Raw genomic sequence first — 22,578 nt, forward strand, 5'->3', positions numbered from 1 at the left:
TATTGTTTAAATTTGGTGCGTAAACACAACTCACAAATAAATATCACCAAACGGTACACGCAGCGCCCTCTAACGTCAAAATATGTTACCCATACGATAGATGCTTGTCATTTGTTTGTCATTTGATTTATCTTTCAAACAACGCACGTAAAAATTTATCACTCCCAATAAAAAACACAAAAACACTCTTAAACTAATTTAAAATCGTGTTTATATTCATAATACATTCGTAGTAGTAAAATATTTATTACATATATAGATATTTATACTATAATCATATATAAATATTATATAAAGAGCACATTTAAACATCATATTGCATACTGAAGTGCTACCTGCGAATTAACTCCGTGAATAATTCATCATTAGCACCAGTGGTGTTTGCTTTGGTCACGAAAATTGCTTTCGCGCACATCGCGCCTTGTATGCTCTCGCAAATCTCGCTGTTCCCGTTGTTCTCGTTGTTCTCGATGCATTTCGAGCAAAATATCTCGTTTATTCTGCGTTGTCTGCGCAAAACTGGTCCATTTGACATCTCCATTGGTCTGCCCATTCGTGTGTCCATTCTGGTTGTAATCTGCTTTCACCGTGTATCCATTCACTTTCTCAGTGTTTAAAATCACACCCTGATGGGTTAAATTCAATCCGTTGATGCTTCCTGGATGTGGGGCCTCCCCTTTGTAGTTTCGTTTCATCGCCTTGCGATTGTCATTCGGTGGGGAGCCATTCGGAGTCGCTGGAGGCGTTTCTACTGATTGTAGACTCTGCGCTCGGTGTAGAGATAATCTGAGAGGTTTCTTGGGAGGAGTTGGTCTGGGTTTCGATGGTTCTGAGGCATAGTCAGTGTTTCTATCACTGTCAAAGTCTAGAGATTTAACACTTCTTGCTTCTTGTAATTTTTATACAATCTCCTGGTGTTGTTTGATTCTTTCTTGGGTTCCATTGCTGTGATTGTATCCAATTCTTCTACACTCCTTGAATCTGGACCATATTTGGGTCCCAGTTGAATTTCCGAACGGAAATCCATCACTGAGGTGGATTTTCTTGCGTTGTAATGTTTCAACATCTCTGAATTGTATTTTTCTGAACTTCCGATACACTTAGAAGCAGATTTATGCTTCTCATATAAATGTCCGTTGTTTTTCGTGAGGTCCTGAACGATTTTTGTTGCTTTCCGATAACTTTGGTCCATAATATTACCACTGGAGTTGTATTCATTGGTCGGAGTGGTTTGATCGGACCATTTTCTGGGTGTACGATATTCCATTGCTGAATTAGTCTCAGAACTGTAATCTTTCTCTCGATGGTGATGGTGATGATGGTGGTTATGTTTCTTGGGTTCTAGGTTATGTGTGCTTGTCGAAAGTAACAAACCACTTCTAGAACGGTGTTTGGAATGTCGATGAGATTTGTGGCAAGAATGGTCAGAGGGTTGTGGACTGGGAGCTGATATCAAAGTGTTTGACACATTTGATAGACTACTCTTTGACCTTAACGGCAAAGGAATGTGTTGATCGCCATTTTGTTTCGGTACAATCGTGGGTTGTGAACTTATGTTGATATTAGTGATGTTTTGATTTGTTTTCACGGTTGAGGTTATGATTGGGCTCTGGTTTAGTATCCGAATGTCAGCATCTGGTTTCCGAGAGAGTAATTCAGAAACCTGCAAAATAAAAACAAGTTACCATCAATTAAGAAAAAGAAGTAATAGAAATGGTCATACCTGCTCTTCTAAATAGGATATCCTATGTGTCAATCGTATGTTATCAGATCGCATGCCATCCTTGGCTCGTTGTGCCTCTTCGGCGCGTTCTTTAACAGCCTCCAGTTCGCAACGCAGCGCAGAAACTTCATTATTTGCGTGGTTTGTTGATATGACCGGCACTTTACCATGGATTCCTTTACGGAGGACCACTAATGTTGCTGGGTCAGGTGCGGCTTGAAGTAATCTCGTTACATCATCTCGTGTTTTTGTTAGGACCATTTTACCATTTACTTCTATCAACCTGAGAGTTAAATTCTTATTAAAAATAAGTTTGTGTGATAATTTGTTTGTTTGTTTTGCTTTTACGTGGAAACTACTCAACGGATCTTCATGAAATTTTGGATACATATTCTCAAGGACATTGTGAAGGGCATAGAATATTTTATATTTAAAAAATAATAATAATTTCCCCAAAAATTAAACAAAATAGTGGTAATGTGATGGCGTTAAAGTGAATTTTTATATTTCTCATCTCTAGTATAAACGTAAATCACTCTAATGAATAAAACATTCTCCATTATGTTCATCTTAATTTAATTAATTTACCTAAACCGATTACAATGGAGAAAAAGTTGTTCCGATTGTGTTTACGACTGTCGAACTTGTTTGTTGCTAAACATTCAAGCGTAAAACAATGCAGCCACACGCAGAATAAAAGCCGCAATAAAAGGGAAACGATGAAACGAATTCATTCACGCGAGATTCGGGCCACAAATTAAGCACGCATCACGCCAAGAGATGCTAAATGAAAGAATGAGCAATTAATACGTTAATTTTTGGCTCGAAACCATAAAACCCAATTCTCATTACACCGCCAAAATGTGATATTGTTGCCGATTTACATATATTTTAATGTTACTTTTTAAATCCAACCAGTCAAATTAAAAGAGAAAAATTTAGCGTGAATTAAGAAAGTCAAGTGTTGAACACTCGTCAAAAACAATCTACAATGTCCAAGATGGAGATTTTCGTGGGAATATTTCCATAGTGGAGTATAATCTCACTTTTTTGGGAAAATTTTCAACTGTTGAGTGTTTTAAGTATGGACTTGCATTGTTTTCAGTCAGATAAAAACATCACACGACCGGATGTGTAGGTAGAAGGTCGTTCTGGCTGAAAACACAGGCGTTACTGCAAGTTTCCGGTTGAGAAGTACTCGTGTACGTGTAAGAGTGTAACATGAATTGTCGAGATTTTTTTCTTGAATTATTAGATGATATTCGTTTTTTATTCAAAGTGTGAAGTTCAAGGATGGAATTAAGTTTTAAGAGAGTTTTGTTCATGGAATGCGCAGTGGGTAAAACTGTGCAATGAATAAGAATGCATAAGAATGAGGTGGGTATGTAGAAAAACTCACCTGTCCCCTTTTTGCAAGCCGGTATCATCCAACGCCCATTCGATGTACAGCCCGGGACTGGTTTCGTTTTGACCGGCGCCGAAACGGGGACTTTTCGGATCACAAACGATTTCGGCGACGTGCAAGCTGACCACTTCGTTTGTACTCAAACAACTAGAATATTAAAGAAATGTTTTAAGAGGTTTTAGTCTAGAAATACAAGAAATTTGTTTATTTTAGGTTAAATTTTGAAAAAATTGAAATTTTGCGATTTTGGTTATTCGATAAATTTGATTTCAGTAAAAGTGAAATATCTCCGGAACTATTAAAGGTACAAAATTACCAAATATACTAAATCAAAGAGAATTTAATTGTGCATCTATTGGCTAATTTAGTTTTTTAATATTATTAATATTTTATTCGTAAAACAACAAAAACTAAAAAAAAAATATCTATTTTTGGAGTGTCCCTCGTCTATATTTACATCTAACTCATAAATGTCATGGTTATTATCCAAATTAATCTAATTAAATTAATTCATTCGCAGGTAATAAATCACAACCGCCAAATAAATAAAATTTTGTGATTGTGAAAGTTGTCGCTCGGTTTTCTGGCGTCGTGTACGCGCGCGTGTTGAGCGCCGTGGTTGACTTAATTTGGCTGAGAAGAATCCCACGCACGCAAGCGACTTAACTTATTAAGCCGCTTGGGTCGTAAATGTTTGCACTAATGAGACGCGCGCGCAAATATAATAATTATTTGGTTATCTCTACGCAGTAATAAGCGTTGATTCAGCCCTCACCTGTACAGCGTATGCGAATCGTGTGCCTTTTTATTGCACTCCTCGAGACAATGCTGCAGTGTTCTGGTTTCTTCCAGCAACGTAAGAAGATTTAATTCTTCGCGACCCAATTGATATTCCAGCTCGGCTTGTTGTATACGCACATCAATATTACTAAATAATAAAAACAAAAATTTATTTTTTAAAGTTTTTCAAAAAAAAAAAATGTTTTTAAATGCTTACTCTGTGATATCTAATCGTTCAAGCGCCATTTTTAAATTTTTATCGCTAATCGTTTAGCGTCGGTGTCATTCCGTAGTCTGGCAAGACGTTCCTCGGCTTGTTTCTTCTCCGCGTCGGAGAGTTCACGCAGTAAACCATTGTTATTGTTATTACCGCAATTGCGAATGTTGTGGTTGAGACGCACCACTGCCGGAATACTCAGCTGACCTCTCAATGTCTGGATAATATTCTCCTTATCACGGAGAGCATTCCGAAGACTTTCGAGTTCTTTGGACGCTGTCACATCTTTCGGGATCGATCGCACCGATCCACTTAGACTTCCATTTTTCTTGCGGCGTGGGGTTGATGATAAAGATACTTCAATACTGGCCATCTATAAATAATAATAAAAAAAATTTAATTTTGAGGTAAAAACCGGTATTTTGTGATAGATTTTTATTTAAAAAACCGGTATACCGGTATTTTAAAAATTAAGGTTATTTTGATATAGATTTTTATTGAGAGCAATTTTGTCTTAAAAAATACCGGTTAACCGGTATTGATACCGGTATTTCACACCCTGATTAAGAAATTTATGCGATTATAACGACTATAACCAAAAAGGCAGCCAGTGTATTTTCTCATTGAAATCACGCGCCCCAAATTTGATCACAACCCAAACGTTCACAAAACCGGTTAGAATGATTTGCATAAGAATGAAGAAGACACCTAGCGTATTACAACACAAACAAAAATAACCAGCAGCAATCTGGATTGGGATTGTGTCCCCTAGGGCCTTGAATTTTTGACTGGGTATTGTTATCACGAGAATGCGAAATAACGCCGAGGGTCGGTGGCTTTAAACAATAGCGCATAATTTTCACCCTTTTAAAGTTAAAGGCGTACGGGGTTTGGATTTTAGTCAAGAGGTTGCAATTATTTAACCGTTAATCATGACTTATGCCAACACACAACGCATAAAGTTGATCGTAATTAATGGTTCTTCATATTTGTACTCGTATGAGTAGACATGTGCAACGTACTCGTATGCAAATAGAAATTTTTAGGATTAAATAAAATATAAAAGAGGGTGAGGTGAGTGAGATTACAAGAATTAAATTTAACGAATCACGATTGGATTAATCTGGATTAACTATTGTTAAATTATATGTAAATTTACATTTTATACTTGTTTGAAAGTCATTTATTTGTAATCCAATATTTTTTGCGACTTTCAACGCTTAGAAATACTCAGAAATTTAAAGATAATTAAGTAATGTCTTCTTTGCCACTAATTTACTTGTTTTCGCAGTTAACTTAGGCCTGAAATTGATATGAATTTCTTATTTTCTAAGAATATGTGACATATTATTATCTTCTCAACATGTTAACACTTGATGATTATTACTCAATTTACTAATTTTTTAAAAATGAGTTTTTGATAATTAAACTCAAATATCTCCAGAACTATTAATCGCACAACATTGATTAAAATATTGAATGAAAGAGAATTTAATTGTGCATCTTTTAATCAGAGTGATATATTTCTAAATTTGATAATTATTACTAAAATTAAAAAATAAAAGATACATTTTTTGTTAATTTCGGCATAAATTTATTTTCCGTAAAATTGAAATATCTCCGAAAGTATTAAAAGCACAATATTGACGAATATACCAATTGAAAGAGAATTAAATTTGCTTCCTATAATTAAAACTAATTCATTTGTAATCCAATATTTTTTGCGACTTTCTACACTCAAAACTCATATATTTAAACTTAATTAAGTAATGTCTTCTTTGCAACTAATTTACTTGTTTTCGCAGTTAACTTAGGTCTGAAATTGATACTTTGTCTTGAATTTCTTATTTTCTAAGAATATGTGTCTTATTATTACCTTCTCTACGTGTTAAAATTTGAAAATCCCATGATTAATACTCCATTTACAAATTTTTAAAAAATGAGAATTTTTGTTTAAAAAAAGTAAAAATATCTCCGAACTATTAAACGCACAATATTGATAAAAATACTGAATGAAAGAGAATTAAATTTAATACCTATAATTGAAACTAATTTATTTGTAATTCAATATTTTTTGCGACTTTCTACACTCAAAAACTCATAATTTAAACTTAATTAAGTAATGTCTTCGTCTGCTTAATAATTTACTTGTTTTCGTAGTAAACTTACGCTTGAAATGAATACTTTGTCTTAAATTTCCTATTTTCTAAGAATGTGTGAAAATTCTTATATCTTGATATTCATTCTATGCTCTTATTAACTCCTCAACATGTTAACAGCGTTCCTCGGATGTTGCGATGTAGGCAAGTGTAAGTACGATACGCGTGAGAAGAGATCCACCTCAACTTGTTGTTTATTTTGTGCTAGATTTTCAATTTCGTCCAGTGGAATCATTGTTTCCGTTATAATAGGAAAGCTATATATATATATATAATGTTCTTGGCTCCTATGTGGAGCATAGAGCCTCACTAAGCGCCCTCCAACGGACTCTGTTTCGGGCAACCGCCTTTGCTTCGTTCCAGCCCATATTTTGGTTTCGGAGCTCCTCTATTGTGGATCTTCGCCAGGTATTGGCCGGTCTACCAACCCTTCTCTTCCCCTGTGGGTTCCATTCTAGCGCATTTCTGGCGATATCTCCGGCGTCTCTTCTCAAGATGTGCCCAATCCACCCCATTTTCTCTTGCGTATTTGATTTATAATGGGAGTTTCATCACATCGACGGTGCAACTCATCGTTGGAGATTGTCATTGGCCAGAATATGCGCAAGATCATTCTCAAGCACTTGTTTATGAAGGTTTGGAGTTTGTGTGTGCTTGAGCTCGTTGACCTCCATGTTTCGCATCCATATAAAAGGGTGGATTTTACATTTGTGCGGAATATGCGCAGTTTTGTTCTTAGTGTATAGACGCTTGACTTCCATACTGTGCTCAGCATTCTGAAGGATTGCTGGGCTTTCTTTATTCTGTTGTTTATATCTGCGTCGGTCCCCCCTTTTATGTCAATTATACTTCCTAGATATAGGAATTCCTTGACCTCTTCTATTTCCGTATTATCTATTTGGAGTTTTAAGGTGTTGTTTGTATTTATACGCATTTCTTTTGTTTTGGCAATATTTATTCTTAGGCCAATTTTACTTGCCTCCCTTGCTAATGTTGTTAGCTGTCGGCTCACGCCTTCGAACGTATGTGACATCAGGCAGATGTCGTCGGCGTAATCCAGGTCGCTGAGGTGCGAGGTTAGTGTCCAGCGCAACCCATCCCTGTTCTGGTCTACCTTTGCTAGTATGTAGTCTAAGGCGATGTTAAATAGTAATGGGGATATGACACATCCTTGTTTTACTCCTCTGTGTATCGTAAAACTTTCGCTTTTTCACCGTTGTGTAACACACTGCAGTTTGCATCAGTGTAGAGTTCTTGCAGGATGCTTATTATCTTTGTTGGTACACCTCGCGACTTAAGGATCCTCCATAAAGCGTCGTGGTTCAGGCTGTCGAATGCTTTCTCAAAGTCGATGAAGGCGATGAATAGTGGTGATCGCCATTCTACTGATTGCTCGATAATTATACGAAGGGTATTGATATGATCGATGCATGAGCGATTCGGCCGAAAACCTGCTTGGTTCGGGCGCAGGGTGTTTTCTATAGTTTCCGCTAATCTTGTTTGGACGATTTTCGCGATAATCTTATTAATTGTGTTTAATAGCGTTATGCCACGCCAGTTGTTACACTCGGTCAAGTTACCTTTTTTGGGAAGCTTGATGATTAGCCCTTCTTTCCACTTGGTCGGAATCTTGTTGTTGTTCCATGCTTCCTTAATACAGTGGTATAGTTCATTTGCCATCCATGTGGCGTTTACTTTTAGTAGTTCCGCTGGAACGTTATCAGCTCCTGCTGCTTTGTTGTTCTTAAGCGTCTTTATAGCTGCAGTTATCTCCGCGACTGAAGGCGGGTTCGAGTCAATGTTCAGTTGTCTACCTGGGTTATTCTCTGGCTCCCAGTTAATTGTTTCGTTTGCGCTGAGCATGTCGGAGAAATGTTCCCTCCATCTTTCGAGCTGCTTGTCTGACTCAACTAACAGGCGGCCGTTTTTTGACTTAATGAAGTGTGTGCGTGTAGAGTACTTATTGGCCAGTTTCTTTGTGAGGTTGTAAAGTTCTCTCGAGTTGTTGTTGAGCATTGCTTCTTCTGCTTGTCTGCAAATATCATCTATCCACCTGCGTTTGTCTCTTCTGGCTTCCCTTTTGACCTTTTGGCAAAGGCCTGTGTACTCTACCTGTGCCGCTGCCCTATATTCTTGCGAAAGATTTTGGAGTAGCAGGTGTTTTTTCCTCTTTCGGTCTTCTATCAGCAACCACGTGTTTTCGCTGATCCATTCTTTCCTTTGCCTGCTTTTCACTCCAATTGTTGTTTTGGCGACTTCAATGATGTTGTCGGCCATATTTTCCCATTTTTGTGCTGATTTTTGGTTTATTGTCTCTTGCATTTTTTCCTTGAAGGATTTTGCTATTTGTGGAATGCGTAGCTTCTCTATATTTAGTTTTATTCGTTTCATATCGGCTGGTTGCTTGGGTACTGCTAGTTTTATTCTCAATGTGCCAACTATTAGGTGGTGGTCACTGGCTACATCAGCACCTCTCTTGTTCCTCACATCGAGTAATGACGATCTCCATTTCCTAGAGATTGTGATATGATCGATTTGGTTGTGGGTTTTTTTGTCTGGCGAGACCCACGTTGTCTTGTGAATCTGTTTGTGGGGGAACAGCGTACCCTATTACCAGGTTCGCGTTGGAGCAGAACTGTGTGAAGTATGTGCCGTTTTCGTTAATCTGCCCAACGCCGTTTTTTCCCATAATTTCTTCCAAATTCTCGTTTTGAGCGCCTACTTTCGCATTAAGGTCGCCCATGAGAATTTTTATGTCACCGCTGTTTACGTCTTTTATAGTTTTCTCGAGGATGTCATAGAATTCATCTTTATCCTCTTTAGAAGCGTTATTGGTTGGGGCGTAACATTGGATAAAAGTTACTTTTCTGAACCTGGTGTAGAATCTTGCTGTTATTACTCTTTCGTTTATTGGTGTCCATGAGATTAGACTCTTTTTAGCATGTTTACTGAGTAGAAATCCTACACCGCTTTCGTGTTTTCCAGATTCATTACCACTAAAAAGTAGTCGTTCTCCACCTTGTGTGGGATGTTCTCCTTTCCCCAACCAACGTACTTCTGATATACCTAAAATATGTAGATTATATTTGAGAAATTCCTTAGTTACCTGCTGCAATTTGGAGCTCTCGTATAACGTTTGCACGTTCCAGCAGCCGAAACGTATCTTGTGTTTAGTATTAGCCAGGGTCGTCCTCGTATTATCCGTCCGGGTTTGCTTAGTTGAAGTTTCAGTAATAGGTTTGATTTAGGGTGAGTAGGTTATTAGCCTTCTGCACCCGAGTTTGGTGCTGGGGCTGCCAGCTGGAGCGTCCAAACCCGCCTCAGTGTACCTGGATGTTTGACGATGTTGTTGATGTCCCGCACTTGACGTGGTGAAAGTGAGGTTATACCGCCTCATATTCGGTCGCCAGAGCCTCGTTTGTCGAAATCAGGGCGCACCACGTGAAGGGAGGTTGGCAGTTGGCACCCACGGCCCTTGCGCCCCAATTAAATGGCTTTTTGAGAAATCTATACGACTTATATGACTTGGGCATAACCTAACCGGTTCACGAAGGACTTAAAATTTTATTATTGTTGTATTATGACGCTGGCTGCGATTGGGAAGCAGCGAGAGTGTTTTCTTGTTCTGTAAGTGCTCATAGTACGCATACACATCAGTTTTTATGTTGGTTTGCTTTACAAGAATGAAAAATAAGAGTAAAATGGATTTCTCGATGTACAAATGCGTGGGTTTTGCATAACTTTAAGAAGATTATTCAAAAGAGGTTATGTTTACTTACTCTCGCCTCGAGGGTTTCTAATTGGGCCATTCTGGGTTCGAATATTTGCGACTGGTTCAATGATAACTGCAAAATACAAAAAAAAATATAAAACATAAATTTTTATAATTTAATTAGTTTTATTTAGTTATTTAGTTGAGTATAGAGATTAATTTAAATTGTACACGCTTATTATCTATTATTTACGCGTGTATTTCACCACGAAATGGATTCCTTGCGGCGGTGTGTAAATCAAGCTCATGCAAGGCGTATAAAGACATAAATTAACCAACAGTCCGCGGAGATTAACATTCATGGAACAAGCGAGATTTATTAATGCGACAATCACACATGTCGCGTGTTGTCATCGTGTTTTGATTGTGAGAAAATTACATCTTGACGTTATTACAGCATTTTTGAGATGTTTATGCAATAGTTGTTATTTTAATATGAAAAACATGTCAAATTTGACTTTGGACATATTAGGCAACATAATTTCGAAAATATTTTTTAATTCGTTAAATTTTTGGTCGTATTTCGGTTTTTTTTTTGAAAAATGTGTGTTTTTCTGTGAAAATATTTAATTAAAACTGAAATTAGAGCATTTTTGAGGTGAAAATTAAATTTTTCTTATTTTTGCACGAAGAAACATGTAAAATTCCACATAATTTTTAAGAAAAATTTAAATTATTTTAAATTTTTGTACTTTTTTAGACTTTTTGGTAGACATTTCTTGATTTTTCTAAGAAAATATTTGTTTATCTAATAAAATTTAATAATAAACACATAAAAAATCAATTTAAACATAATATTATTGCAAAATATTCTTAGTATTCATTCTCTAGAATAAATTACTCGATGTTACAATGTTTCAAACTGTTCAGTGTCAACTCGATACATTGGAAACACTTAAGACACTTTGGATTAAGTAATAGAATGCGGTCAGAGGCGATTTGGCGCCAGGTGTGTGGGTAGAACAACAATATCGATATTTAATACTAATAATACTAATAATCGATGACCAAACATAAAATTGCATATTGCATATTACTCTCAAACAATATTATTTGCATACTCCAATTACATATTCAATTTATTTTTTCATTTATTAAATTTTTATATTAATGTCTTTATTATTAAATTAATAAGTTAATTTTGAGCAAAGAAATGAAGCCATTATTGTATATACATGCATGTAGTACCAATGATTTAATTGTGGAAGCCTAACTGCATTGTTGATCAGTATGCTGCACGTAATGTAATGTCTCATTACGGGTGTGAGTAATAACGAAGCAAATTACATTTTATCCGCCAAAATGCACGTGTGCAGGCGAACAAAGTGAACATGCGAGCGAGCGCGCACCAAATAACTGTTATTATTCGCTGTGCTGAAACTTGAATATTACCCAGGGCCCCGAGTGTGTGTTTTGTAAGAAATTGTATGAAAAAAAGTGCATTATTCAATTTTAATGGGTTGATGACTAATGCAAACATAATGAAAACATTCAACAAGTATAATAATAGATAAATATTGAATGTTTTGTTATTATGGATGTGGTTTGTTTTGTTTTGTATTTTTATCTTTGGGTTTTAGCCGCAAAAAACATGGATTTTTGTTTTATTTTTGGTTGAAAAGTGCATCTGAGCGCCATCCAGTATTGATTTAGAAAGGATATGTGGTGAACTGGGTGATTGTTAAAGTGGGTTGTGTGTTAGAGTAGGAGTGAGGCGTTCATATGACTCTGTGAGTTTATATGGAGATAAATGGGGGAGGCAGACGTGTCGGTGTGAAGGGGACAGCTCACACCGATGGGGATAAATTTACGCGTCACCCTAGTTGAATGAGTAGTATTTTTAGTGCATTCTCTATAACTCAGCACTAGATAGCGCTAGAAGGTGCTTTTGAATAATTTTTAACCAAATATCCCTACAAATATTATAAATGCGAAAGTCCTGATGTTTGTTACATTTTCACGCAAAAACTACTTAATCGATCATCATGAAAATTTGTACACATAGTCTTAGTGGTCCCCGAATGGTTATAGGCTACTTTTTATTTAATAAAAAAATTATTTTTTAAATAAAATAAAGAAATAGTTTAGCCAATAATACCTCTGCATCTGGCTATTTGACTACTTTAACGCCATCTAGCATTCCAGCAATGAAGCTCAAACCTAAGTACTATAGTAGCATCACACTGTATTATCACACTGTATTACCGACAGCTACGTCTATATCAAATCCAATTGACTACACTATGGAGACTGTACACTATACTTCCATAGACTATACTTTCAGCCATTTTAAACTTCCTGCCATTCTACTTCATTGTGACTACAGAATTACATTTTTCTAGAAAATAATAACCAGTAATACCAAAAACAACTAAAAAATTATTTTTCTACTGGATTATTCAATATAATAGACAAGAATAAAAGAATAAAAACTTTGAGAGGCACGCACGAAATAAAACTGGTTTGAAATATTTAAATCACTCAAAATCTCCACGGAATTCCTCTCGTCTTCACCTTACCTCTACACGCATCTTATTTCTACACCGCAAGAAAACCACACCACAACATTGTATTATGTTCACAGCTCAAATGTAAATATTCTTATCTTGTTGAACTGTTGAAAACATTGATTGAATTTAAATAATTTAATAATTCACATCTTACTTAATCCAATTCAAGTAAAATAAAAGCAAAACTTGCTTTAATTTAAATTAATCGCGCTCGTAAATTACAATATTGATTTATTATCTCTCAATAAATCTAATCCAATAATAATCTATAATAAATATTCATTATTCAGCATATAAATTAACAACATTATTAAGAGTATAAGAAATATGAAATAATTTTCTAATTTTTCATTTAAAATTACCGAAGATAAATTGTGTTGAAGAAAAGTGTTTCTTAGTAAAGAATATTGCATGCCAGTGCATCGCATCTTCTATAACCGTCCAAAAAGGCCTCCAGCGCTGGTAAAACTTTTAACTTTTAACTCAAACCAGCAATTATAGAAAATACTCCTTCGGAATACTCTTATTCATTGTTTTGTGACCCTAAGCACTTATAAAATGAAAATATCCAAAGAATTTTGTACTAAAAATTAATCTAAAACATTTCTTTGCTTTAAAAACATTAATTTCCTAATAAAAAAAACTATTAGGTGATAAAAAAGTCTTTAATTAATCGAGCGTGCAACGACAACTTCTCAAAGTAGCATGCGCTATGTCGTATATTCCTGTTTTGTTCAGTTTCGCGTTTCAGTTTTCTGCAATTCGTCATCTGGCTATTTCGATGTGCTAATTGGCTCAGTAATCGATCGTTAAGTAATCACACACCAGCTGCACTATAAAAATGTACTCCACGTCTGTAGAATTCCAAATAGTGTTGAATTATTGTATTTTTATACGATTTGCACAACGCACAGTGTGGTATGACTGTCCACGCAGCAGTTTCTTGCAATTATTTACAACTGCCGGAATGTTTTTCCTCGTGTGAAGGCAAAACGTTGAAAAAGAGCAAATTACGTGTCTCGAATGTGATATTTCACTCACAGATCAAAGACGTGCGTCGAAAAAATAGACTTTATAAAGAATATAAAGATATCACGTTGGAAGTCCATTTCTGGTTTTGTAAGAAGACTAAAAACGCATTTTTATACGTTTATGTGCAGAGCATTGCGCGTTTGTTGAGTTTTTAGTGTTTTTTGCAATAAAATTCAAGTTGGAGGAAATTCTGTATCAATAATCATAGTTTTAAGCTTCAGAGAGCATTGGCAGTTCGTTAAGCTGTCGAAGATAGATATCGGTTATAAATTATAACTGTTTCTGGAGATGATAATTTCCGGAAAAGGTATTAACTGCTTGCGAAACCGACTGTTAATTATCTCAGCAATTTTGCAATCAACACGATCGCGTATAATGAAATTGATCACTAAGCAATGCAAAAAAAGTCATTAACATGGAGAAATGTGAATATTTAGTTAAATACCGGTATTTTTAAAATTAAAATTAAATAACCGGTATACCGGTATATATCGGAGGCAATATTATATTGAAAAATATCAGAAATTGAAAATAAAATTAAATATTAATACAGGTATTTCGGTATACCGGTATTTTTTTTACTAAAAACCGGTTAACCGGTATATATTGGAAAAAATATCTGAATTTAAATATTAAAATACCGATATACCGGTATTTTACATCTATATTAACAAATAATTTTTACTCTTTGTTCTATTTTTTGCTTTAATTTTATTTTGTCTCGTTTTGTGTAAAAAAAACTTTAGTTTACGACCGAGTCTATTGTTTGTCGCGTTGATAAGTTCAGCTCGAGTGCTCGCAGACAAAGAACCAAACAAAAACAGCAAACGGAGCTGCGAATTAGTACTCGTCAAACAAACTACGTACAAATTACCCAACAACCAACAACTTGTTAATAAAAATATTAAAAACCAAAATGTTCTTATTTTTAACACATAAATCTTACCAAAGACGACGATTTTTTGACAATTAACGGTGTCTGCAGTTGATTTTCGTGTATATCTAGACCTGAATTTTGTTTGGTAGTGGAATATAGCCTCGCTGAAGAGTTGGCGTTCATCGTCGCTGGCCGTTCTTCGCAGCCGCCAACATCCGTGCGTGCCTCCACACCCACATCTCGCCGGCGGAGTGCAACAATACCACGGGATATGTTAAGATAGAAGACCTGCTGGTGTGCTGGTGTGCTGGTACTGGTTTGTTTGGTGCTCGCAGCTCGAGCCTAGTGTGCGGGTTTTTCGTTTGCCACGCCACCCGCCAGGAGGTCTCAAGCAACTCTTTGAATCTTCAAGGCGAGAACTCTCGGACTCGACCTTAGAACCTTCGTGTTCTTCGCTTGATCGTCTGCTTCTTCACCACACTATGCACGATCATAAATTACCTGAAACAAAGTAATTTAATTGTCAACCGTACATAAAGTAACTTAATACCAATTCATTGCGGGAGATAGTGTCTATTTTATTGAATTTGCATGTCCACTTTATAAGATTACTAGTTTTAAAAACCTCGCGAATATCTAAAATAATGAAGTTGCTTCCGTACGCGTCTGTAGTCACAGAAGAAGTAACAATGAAGTAGAATGGCGGGAAGTTTAAAATGGCTGAAAGTATAGTCTATGGAAGTATAGTGTACAGTCTCCATAGTGTAGTCAATTGGATTTGATGTTGACGTAGCTGTCGGTAATACAGTGTGATAATACAGTGTGATGGTACTATAGTACTTAGGTTTGAGCTTCATTGCTGGAATGCTAGATGGCGTTAAAGTAGTCAAATAGCCAGATGCAGAGGTATTATTGGCTAAACAATTTCTTTATTTTATTTAAAAAATATTTTTTTATTAAATAAAAAGTAGCCTATAACCATTCGGGGACCACTAAGAATATGTGTACAAATTTTCATGATGATCGGTTAAGTAGTTTTTGCGTGAAAGTGTAACAAACATCAGGACTTTCGCATTTATAATATTAGTAGGGATTCTAAAGGATTAGAATGTTATGCAACCCAACATATGCTGTTATGAAACTAAACTAGAAACATTAAACAAATGTCTAAACTCTTGTCCCAACAAGATATTATTAGATTTAATTCTACTACAACCAGTTCTTGTTGATGATGATTACACTGAGAGACTTCCTACTCATCCTACACAATATAAATGCATTTGATCTGTCATTGTCGATGAGATATTTATGTTTACTTAGTTAATTAATGGTTTGAGAGTGAATTTCTGAGTTTATTCATTGTTGCCGTTGATAATAATGACAGTTAGACATGGCAACGTTGTAATTTTATGTTTTGAGGTTATGCTACTTGACAGCTGCGGAGAATTATGCAACTTTTTGTGCACTGCGTAGGTATTTTCGCTTGTAACACTTTAGATTTATATCGAGGGCTGAAAAGGGGCGCCCGGCGTGTGAAAAGCTTTTATTCTCGTTCAAGTGTTGCCAGGTACCTCAGGTAGTCACTTTTTTTGTTCGGGAGATTTTATAAATTTAAACTTTGTTGAAAATTTCCGCAACAGATGTTACCATACGCCTTAATTGGTTTTATCGCTTTATTTTTACGATCAGAGCCAAAAATGCAGCTTTTGTTCCGGATATAAAACGCAATCATTAATTTTATGATCTAATTTTTTTTCTATGTCGTTTTTCCACGTTATGGACGAAAATTGATCGATTTATGATCAAACTCAATCGTTTCACGATTAACAAACGACTTTATTTCCGTTTGAATACATAAATTTGTATTGCCCTTCAATTGCTTAATCCGAACAACATGCACGTCATCCCTGTTCCCTGGTTCATCAAAATCCCCAGCAGTTGTACCTCGACAATGACAATTGTCGTCGCACCCTCTGACGAGGCGACAACGCATTTGACATTTGTCAGTCAAGCCATGGAAAAAGTATAAAAACTTTGATGTGCATTGTTTTCCTTCCTTTCGCTTTTTTTATAGTTTAGTTTTTGTGTTTATGTGTGGAGATATGGCGGCCATTCCGTTGCGGTGCAATGATTTTGATGAACATAATGAACATAATGGATTACGGCGACAGCATGTCAAACAGTTGTGGGGTGCGTGGTGCGGCTGAACTATATTTGTAACGGTCGAGGCTACGATTTATCTCGACCACAGCCAAATTAATATAGTCAGGATATTGTACTCGTAAGCTACTGTAGTGCATCGGAGTTGGGACGTGCCCTTTGGACGCCCCGGTTGTTCCCAACCATGCATGACCAGGCACTCCAGACGGTAGATACGCTCCCAAAATATAAATAAATAGACGTAGGTTGAGATTGTGGGCAATTATTAGAGCTGTATGGACGGAAATGTTGAAAATTTTGAAGTAAAATAGAAGAAAATTGTGATTTTTGTTAGTTACAACACGTTATTCTTTGTTACTTTGAAGTTGTAGCTGAAAAATTTATTTTTGAGTTTTTAAAGGTCTTATATAGGGTGATATAGGATATATATTTGGTTTTTAATCATTTTTTACTAATTTTGAAACAAAAATTGTGCAAAAAGCACAAAAATGTTCAAAAATAATTTTTTTTTAATACCGGTGTACCGAAATACCGGTATTGAACAAAACTTTTGTTATAAAATAAAAATTCTTGTAGAATGATTATGCATTGTACATTGTGTAAAATTTTCTTCCAACCTAAACTTGAAACTAGAGATTTCAACTCTTCTTTTGCGTTGTGCACAACAGGAAGTAAGATAACCATCATTGTAATTTGAGTCTACTCCCATTTTCTTCCTCTTTTTGTGTGCGTGTACTAAACACCTTTTATTCCAAGTCTCAAGCGCAGCTCCGCGCAGCTGAGACTCAAACACAACGTTTAGATTTCGCAGAAGTTCAGCCGCAGCCTAACCTTTGCACTAAAAATAATTCACACATACTAAATAAGCACCCACTGTATTCATATAATAATTATAATACTCGTCTTGTGCATTTCCAATTAAGCAGACAAATTAAAGCAAATTGGATATTGTAAACGTAAGTTTACAAGCGACTTCCGCCATTGAGAAATTAATTTATTTAGTGCTAAACTGCCAGAGTTGGAGAGTCAAAATCCAGCAGATTTTTAAATTATTAGGCGTTTACATCATTTACATAATCATTTATCATCGTTGGGAAAAATGTGAATAAAAATAAAAATAATAATCACATTTTCAAGTAGTAGTGAATCTTGGCTGACGCGGCAGCGCGGTGATTATAATGTTGCCATTGCAATCATGGATAATTGTTGACTTGTTTTGTTTCGTGTTTCAATGTTAGAGCTTGTATTGCAGTGGGATTTGCAGTGCGTTAGCGGTTAGCGTAAGAATGTATAATGTATAATATTGTACTAACCCGAGTAATCAGCATTCAGCGAATGTTGATTTCGCTCGTAAGAAAAAAATGATAATTTTCCACTGTGGGAAAACATCTCAAGAGTCTAGCTTTGTTCCTAGAAATATACAAAGGCTTTACATAAGAAAATAAAGCTTTAAAATGACAAAATGTTAATATTTTGCATGAAAAAAATTAATTTTTAAAATATTTTTGATATTTTTTGCAATTTTTGCTGTTGAATAAGCAAAAAGTGTTTAAAAAATCAAAAATTGTATTGTGTATCACTCTGTATAATACCTTTGAAGTGTAGTTAGTCGCAAAAGTAGAATTTTTAGATGCAACGTTGAGATAATAAAGATTTACGAAGGTATTATCAATGTGCGTGTTGTAATCAACGTGAATCGCAATTTTCTTTCATTTTACTTGTAAATTTTTAATATTTCCGTCCATAGTGTTCAAGTAATTATCTGCACTCACTTTGAATGTGTATTTATTTATATTCTTAGTGTGTATCTTAAACTATTTAATTTTTTTTTGTAATTTTGTAATGTATAATTTGCAAAAAACGTTTACACATCCAAAATTGTATATTAAATCACCATGTAAATAACATTTAAAATCGCAAAAATAAAATTTTTACCAGCAACTTCGAAATAACAAAGATTATCGTGTTCTAACAAACAAAAATCGCAATTTTCTTCAATTTTAATTCAAAATTTTTAATATTTCCGTCCATAGTGTTCCAGTAATTATCTTCAATCACTGCGTACGTCTATTTATTTATTTTTAGGACGCAAATTTAACAAAAAGCTTGCGTGCAATAAAAATTACCGGTATACCGATTTGAATACCGGTATTTCACACCCTAGTTCCCTCGTAATTTCCATCGGCAATTACCAATATACAAACGCGTCAATACCCACTATTCAAGTTAATCGAAGTGAATAACAAGTTGTAATCCGTGATAATCACGTTTTGTTAACTTCTTGCTCCCATTGGTCAAATTAAACTAAACGTGGCTGTGTTAAACCGACTATTGCTATTACTAGTTAGTTGATTGTGGTTAGACTGTGCGTGTGCGCATCCTTTGATAATTTCAATGCATTCAATGCCTTAAAATAGAGCAATTTTACTGTGAATAGCTGGCAGGCAAACATCTGCCGGGTAATACCTCCCGCTGGGCGCTCGACATACGACCGTCGACATACCTAACCCCACATAACCTAACCTAACCTCTTTTAACAAAATAAAACTATACAGTAGTAGAATATACGAGACTAATATATATTGTAAAATTGATGAACCAATCAATCATGAATTGTGAACTGTGATCATCTAAACTTGATTATAACTATAAGCATATGATATGACAAAAATTTACATATTATAATTGTATGTATGAGTATGAGTTTAATAGGAGGCATAAATGCGTAGTCATATGAATATTTTATTGTTGTGTGTTGCGTTATCCTAAGCTGGTTTCCATTAGATTGGAATTTCAGATGGAATTTCGAGACTGGAGTCACTAAGCATTATTATTCTTTATGATAGTAATAAACACGAGACTTTAAAGAGCCGCGGCGGCGTAAATATTGTTGCTTAATTTTTCTGGTTTTTTTATTTTATATTTTTCACCTACAAAATATAAAAAATACAATTTTTGTGATTATGACTTATTTTCTATTGAAGGTTAGAGGTTAAGAACTCTTACTGTGACTTAGTGTTCTTAGAAGTTGACTTAAGCACGATTTATCTAGAAATCTTGCATCTTTTCGTGTTTTCTGCATTTTTCACAGTAGTTTTGCCACTCACAAGTTGTATTTTTAAACATTTTTCTTTTAAAATTAGAAAAATGCAACAAAACGCACTAAATTTGTGATTTTTATTTATTTTCCACTCCAGGTTAGAGGTTAAGAACGCTTGCTGCATCTTAGTGTTCTTAGAATTTGACTTAAGCACGATTTATCTATAATTTTGCATCTTCTTGTATTTTCTGCATTTTCCACAGCAGATATGCCTCTTTATGCCACTCCCAGGTTACAACTTTGTGTACATTTTGTGTTCCGTGATTGCAAACCCGCTACGCGTATGTAATACGAAATTAATTACAAATTAAACCTCAAAAAGTCAAAAGTTCAAAATTTTGACGTTTATAAGTAATTAATCATTAACCAAACTAAATGCCTCGAGCTACATACGAGTATTCTAACATTTTTACATCTGCTTTGGAGGATTTAATTAGCTTATCCAGAGATTTATCTCTGTCGAAAATCTCCTGACAGATAGACAACTTTAACAGTATTTCAATTAGTGAAATAACGAATACCAAATACTAAACCTTGACTCGTCGTAAAATCAATCATGCATCATCTAAAAACCATAAAATAAATAATTTCAAAACTAGTGTAATTATAAATAATTGCTAATTTATGCATAGCTAAGATATAAACCATAATATTAAAACATAAGGTATCTATAGCAGATGTTTCAAGACCAAAGTGTGTTACTAATTTACAATCATCGCAATTAAATGAGAAACACGTGCATAACTGACATTTATTGATTTTTAATTAATTACTCTGCCTTTAAGATTGATTAAAGTTTATTGCTTTCATGTAATGTGTTGAAATGTATAAGACAGGTCTTATTATATATTTAGGGGCTGAAATAACGGTAAAAAACGTTCGTTAAACGCGTCTAATGTAAATAAAATGCAAATTAATGTAAATAGATTAGCACATGTTGACACACTCAGTATCCTGTGGTGAAGTTTATCAAAAATCAACCCTTATGGTGTTAGGAAACCAAGGGGAGTCTTTAAAGTAAAGAATTGTGAATTTTGCGTGTTCTAACCTCAAATTTCACCCTTTTTTCTTCTATTTAAACTCTTGAGAACTTTAGTGAGGGGTTTTACTATTCAAAACACTTGTTTCTTATTTTGTGCAGTCATATGAAGAAGGGTTGATGAGATGCTGGTGTAACGGTAAAGTACCACTCAATAATACCACCTTAAACAGGTATTCACCCCCTGCAATTCTTTTTTTAAATTTTGCAATACCTGTTTTCATGCATTATTTACTGATATTTTGATTTAAAAATTGGTTACAAGTAATAACAAGCTATGAATGGTAATATTTAATATCACTTATTGTTATTATTTTTATTTCACCAATCGAGATGATAAATAAGCAGCGATTTATTATTGCGCAACGTTATTGTTCGTATTTTTTTTACGATCGTAGCTGGAATGTGATCGAAAGTTTAAATTACGCATTATATTCTACTCCTACAATCCTACGATTGCGATTATCCGATTGTGGCTGAAATGATGAATAAAATTGAATTGTAGATAAGCCGGTTTCCATTCTTCTATAAATCATGAATCATGAATAATATCCGTATCAATAATAAGATATAATGCGTTTATTGTGATTGTACCACAGACAATCTGTAAATATTTTATAGGCAACCAGTTTAACATAAACTTTAAAAAATTGATGTAAATACTTGGTTGCATCGATCATCATGAAAATTTGTATACATAATGGTTATCATAGAAATTGGCAACCAGTTTAACATAACCAAACTTAAATAAAATATAAATATTATATTATTGCTTGTTAAACTGCAATAAATTACAATTTAACAAGATGTTTCTCTGTAACTAATTTTTATTACCACTTAATTGTTTATAAAACAATATTTTAAAGCAATGCGTAGGTCTGAATTAATTATTTTGTTCGCCTGTCGATAATTACACATAATTAAAACCTGCGGAGAGTGTGGAGACATCTAAAAAGCTATTTAAATTCTTTTCCAATGATTGCTGCTGATTTTATTCGATTACCTACGACACATACCGGCAGCGATAAATGGACGACAAGGTCACTTGGTCAAGTGTGCAATCGGCGATTAATCATCATCATTGCACAGGCGCAATTTGTGAATTGTAATGATTTCATACGAGTATAACAGCTGTGGATGGTTGTGGTGATTGTGATGCGGATTCATTAATGATTTGAAATCAAATGTGAATAGGAGATATGGAACACTTCATTTTCTTGAATTTTACGCTTTTCTGTTTGCTTAAATCGAGGACTAGTGACATCGTTTTGGATTCTTTGTGAGGAATTCAATATCTAATGCGATAGAATACTTTTTGTGATAAATTGTGGAAAGTAATGTTGCTAATGCGTAGAAAATTCAGAAAAGGAGTATGATACCTGCATATTATATTAATTTATCATTTATTGCTAATAGTTTTATAAATATTTGCAATTTTTAAAGAAAATTTATGCTTACCTTTAAATTTATCTCCAAATAATTAAAAATCCTCACACAATTTAACTTAGATTAATTAAACTTAATTTAATTTTATTATTCACTTTTAAAATTAAAACTAAAACTTGTACTTAAGTACTGTGTATTGAGTTTGTAAAGTTCGTAAGTTAAAAGTTCGTTTGGTGAATGCGCTCGTTCGCGAGTTGTTTAGTTCTTCGGTTCGTTGCCGGTGTGTGACCTACCGCACCGGCGCACAAAGTCGAACTGAACGAACCGGAGGAACCGGAGCAGACAGCAACCAATGATACAAAGCACACGAGCTTACCGCACTCCCAACCCAACAAACACATCGCATACGTGTTGTATT

The 22,578-nt window shown here is 34.8% G+C and overlaps 1 protein-coding gene across 1 annotated transcript; it reads right to left on the minus strand.

Annotated features, from left to right (window-relative positions):
• Window positions 1-193: 193 nt before the first annotated feature.
• On the minus strand, window positions 194-22,464 carry sprt (PDZ domain-containing protein sprite). Its single transcript, XM_065317443.1, is given in 10 exon segments — window positions 194-890; window positions 893-1,663; window positions 1,724-2,006; window positions 3,123-3,275; window positions 3,904-4,056; window positions 4,126-4,168; window positions 4,171-4,498; window positions 10,064-10,129; window positions 14,545-14,976; window positions 22,233-22,464. Coding segments are annotated over 9 exon segments (2,436 nt in total). The 5' UTR covers window positions 14,659-14,976; window positions 22,233-22,464; the 3' UTR covers window positions 194-365.
• Window positions 22,465-22,578: the final 114 nt, after the last annotated feature.

Source organism: Atheta coriaria, unplaced genomic scaffold (genome assembly GCF_025399875.1).
Source record: "Atheta coriaria isolate IRGN ID8LTWV9N9 unplaced genomic scaffold, Caltech_Dcor_3.1 hic_scaffold_3_pilon, whole genome shotgun sequence".
Classification (NCBI taxonomy): Eukaryota; Metazoa; Arthropoda; class Insecta; order Coleoptera; family Staphylinidae; genus Dalotia; species Dalotia coriaria.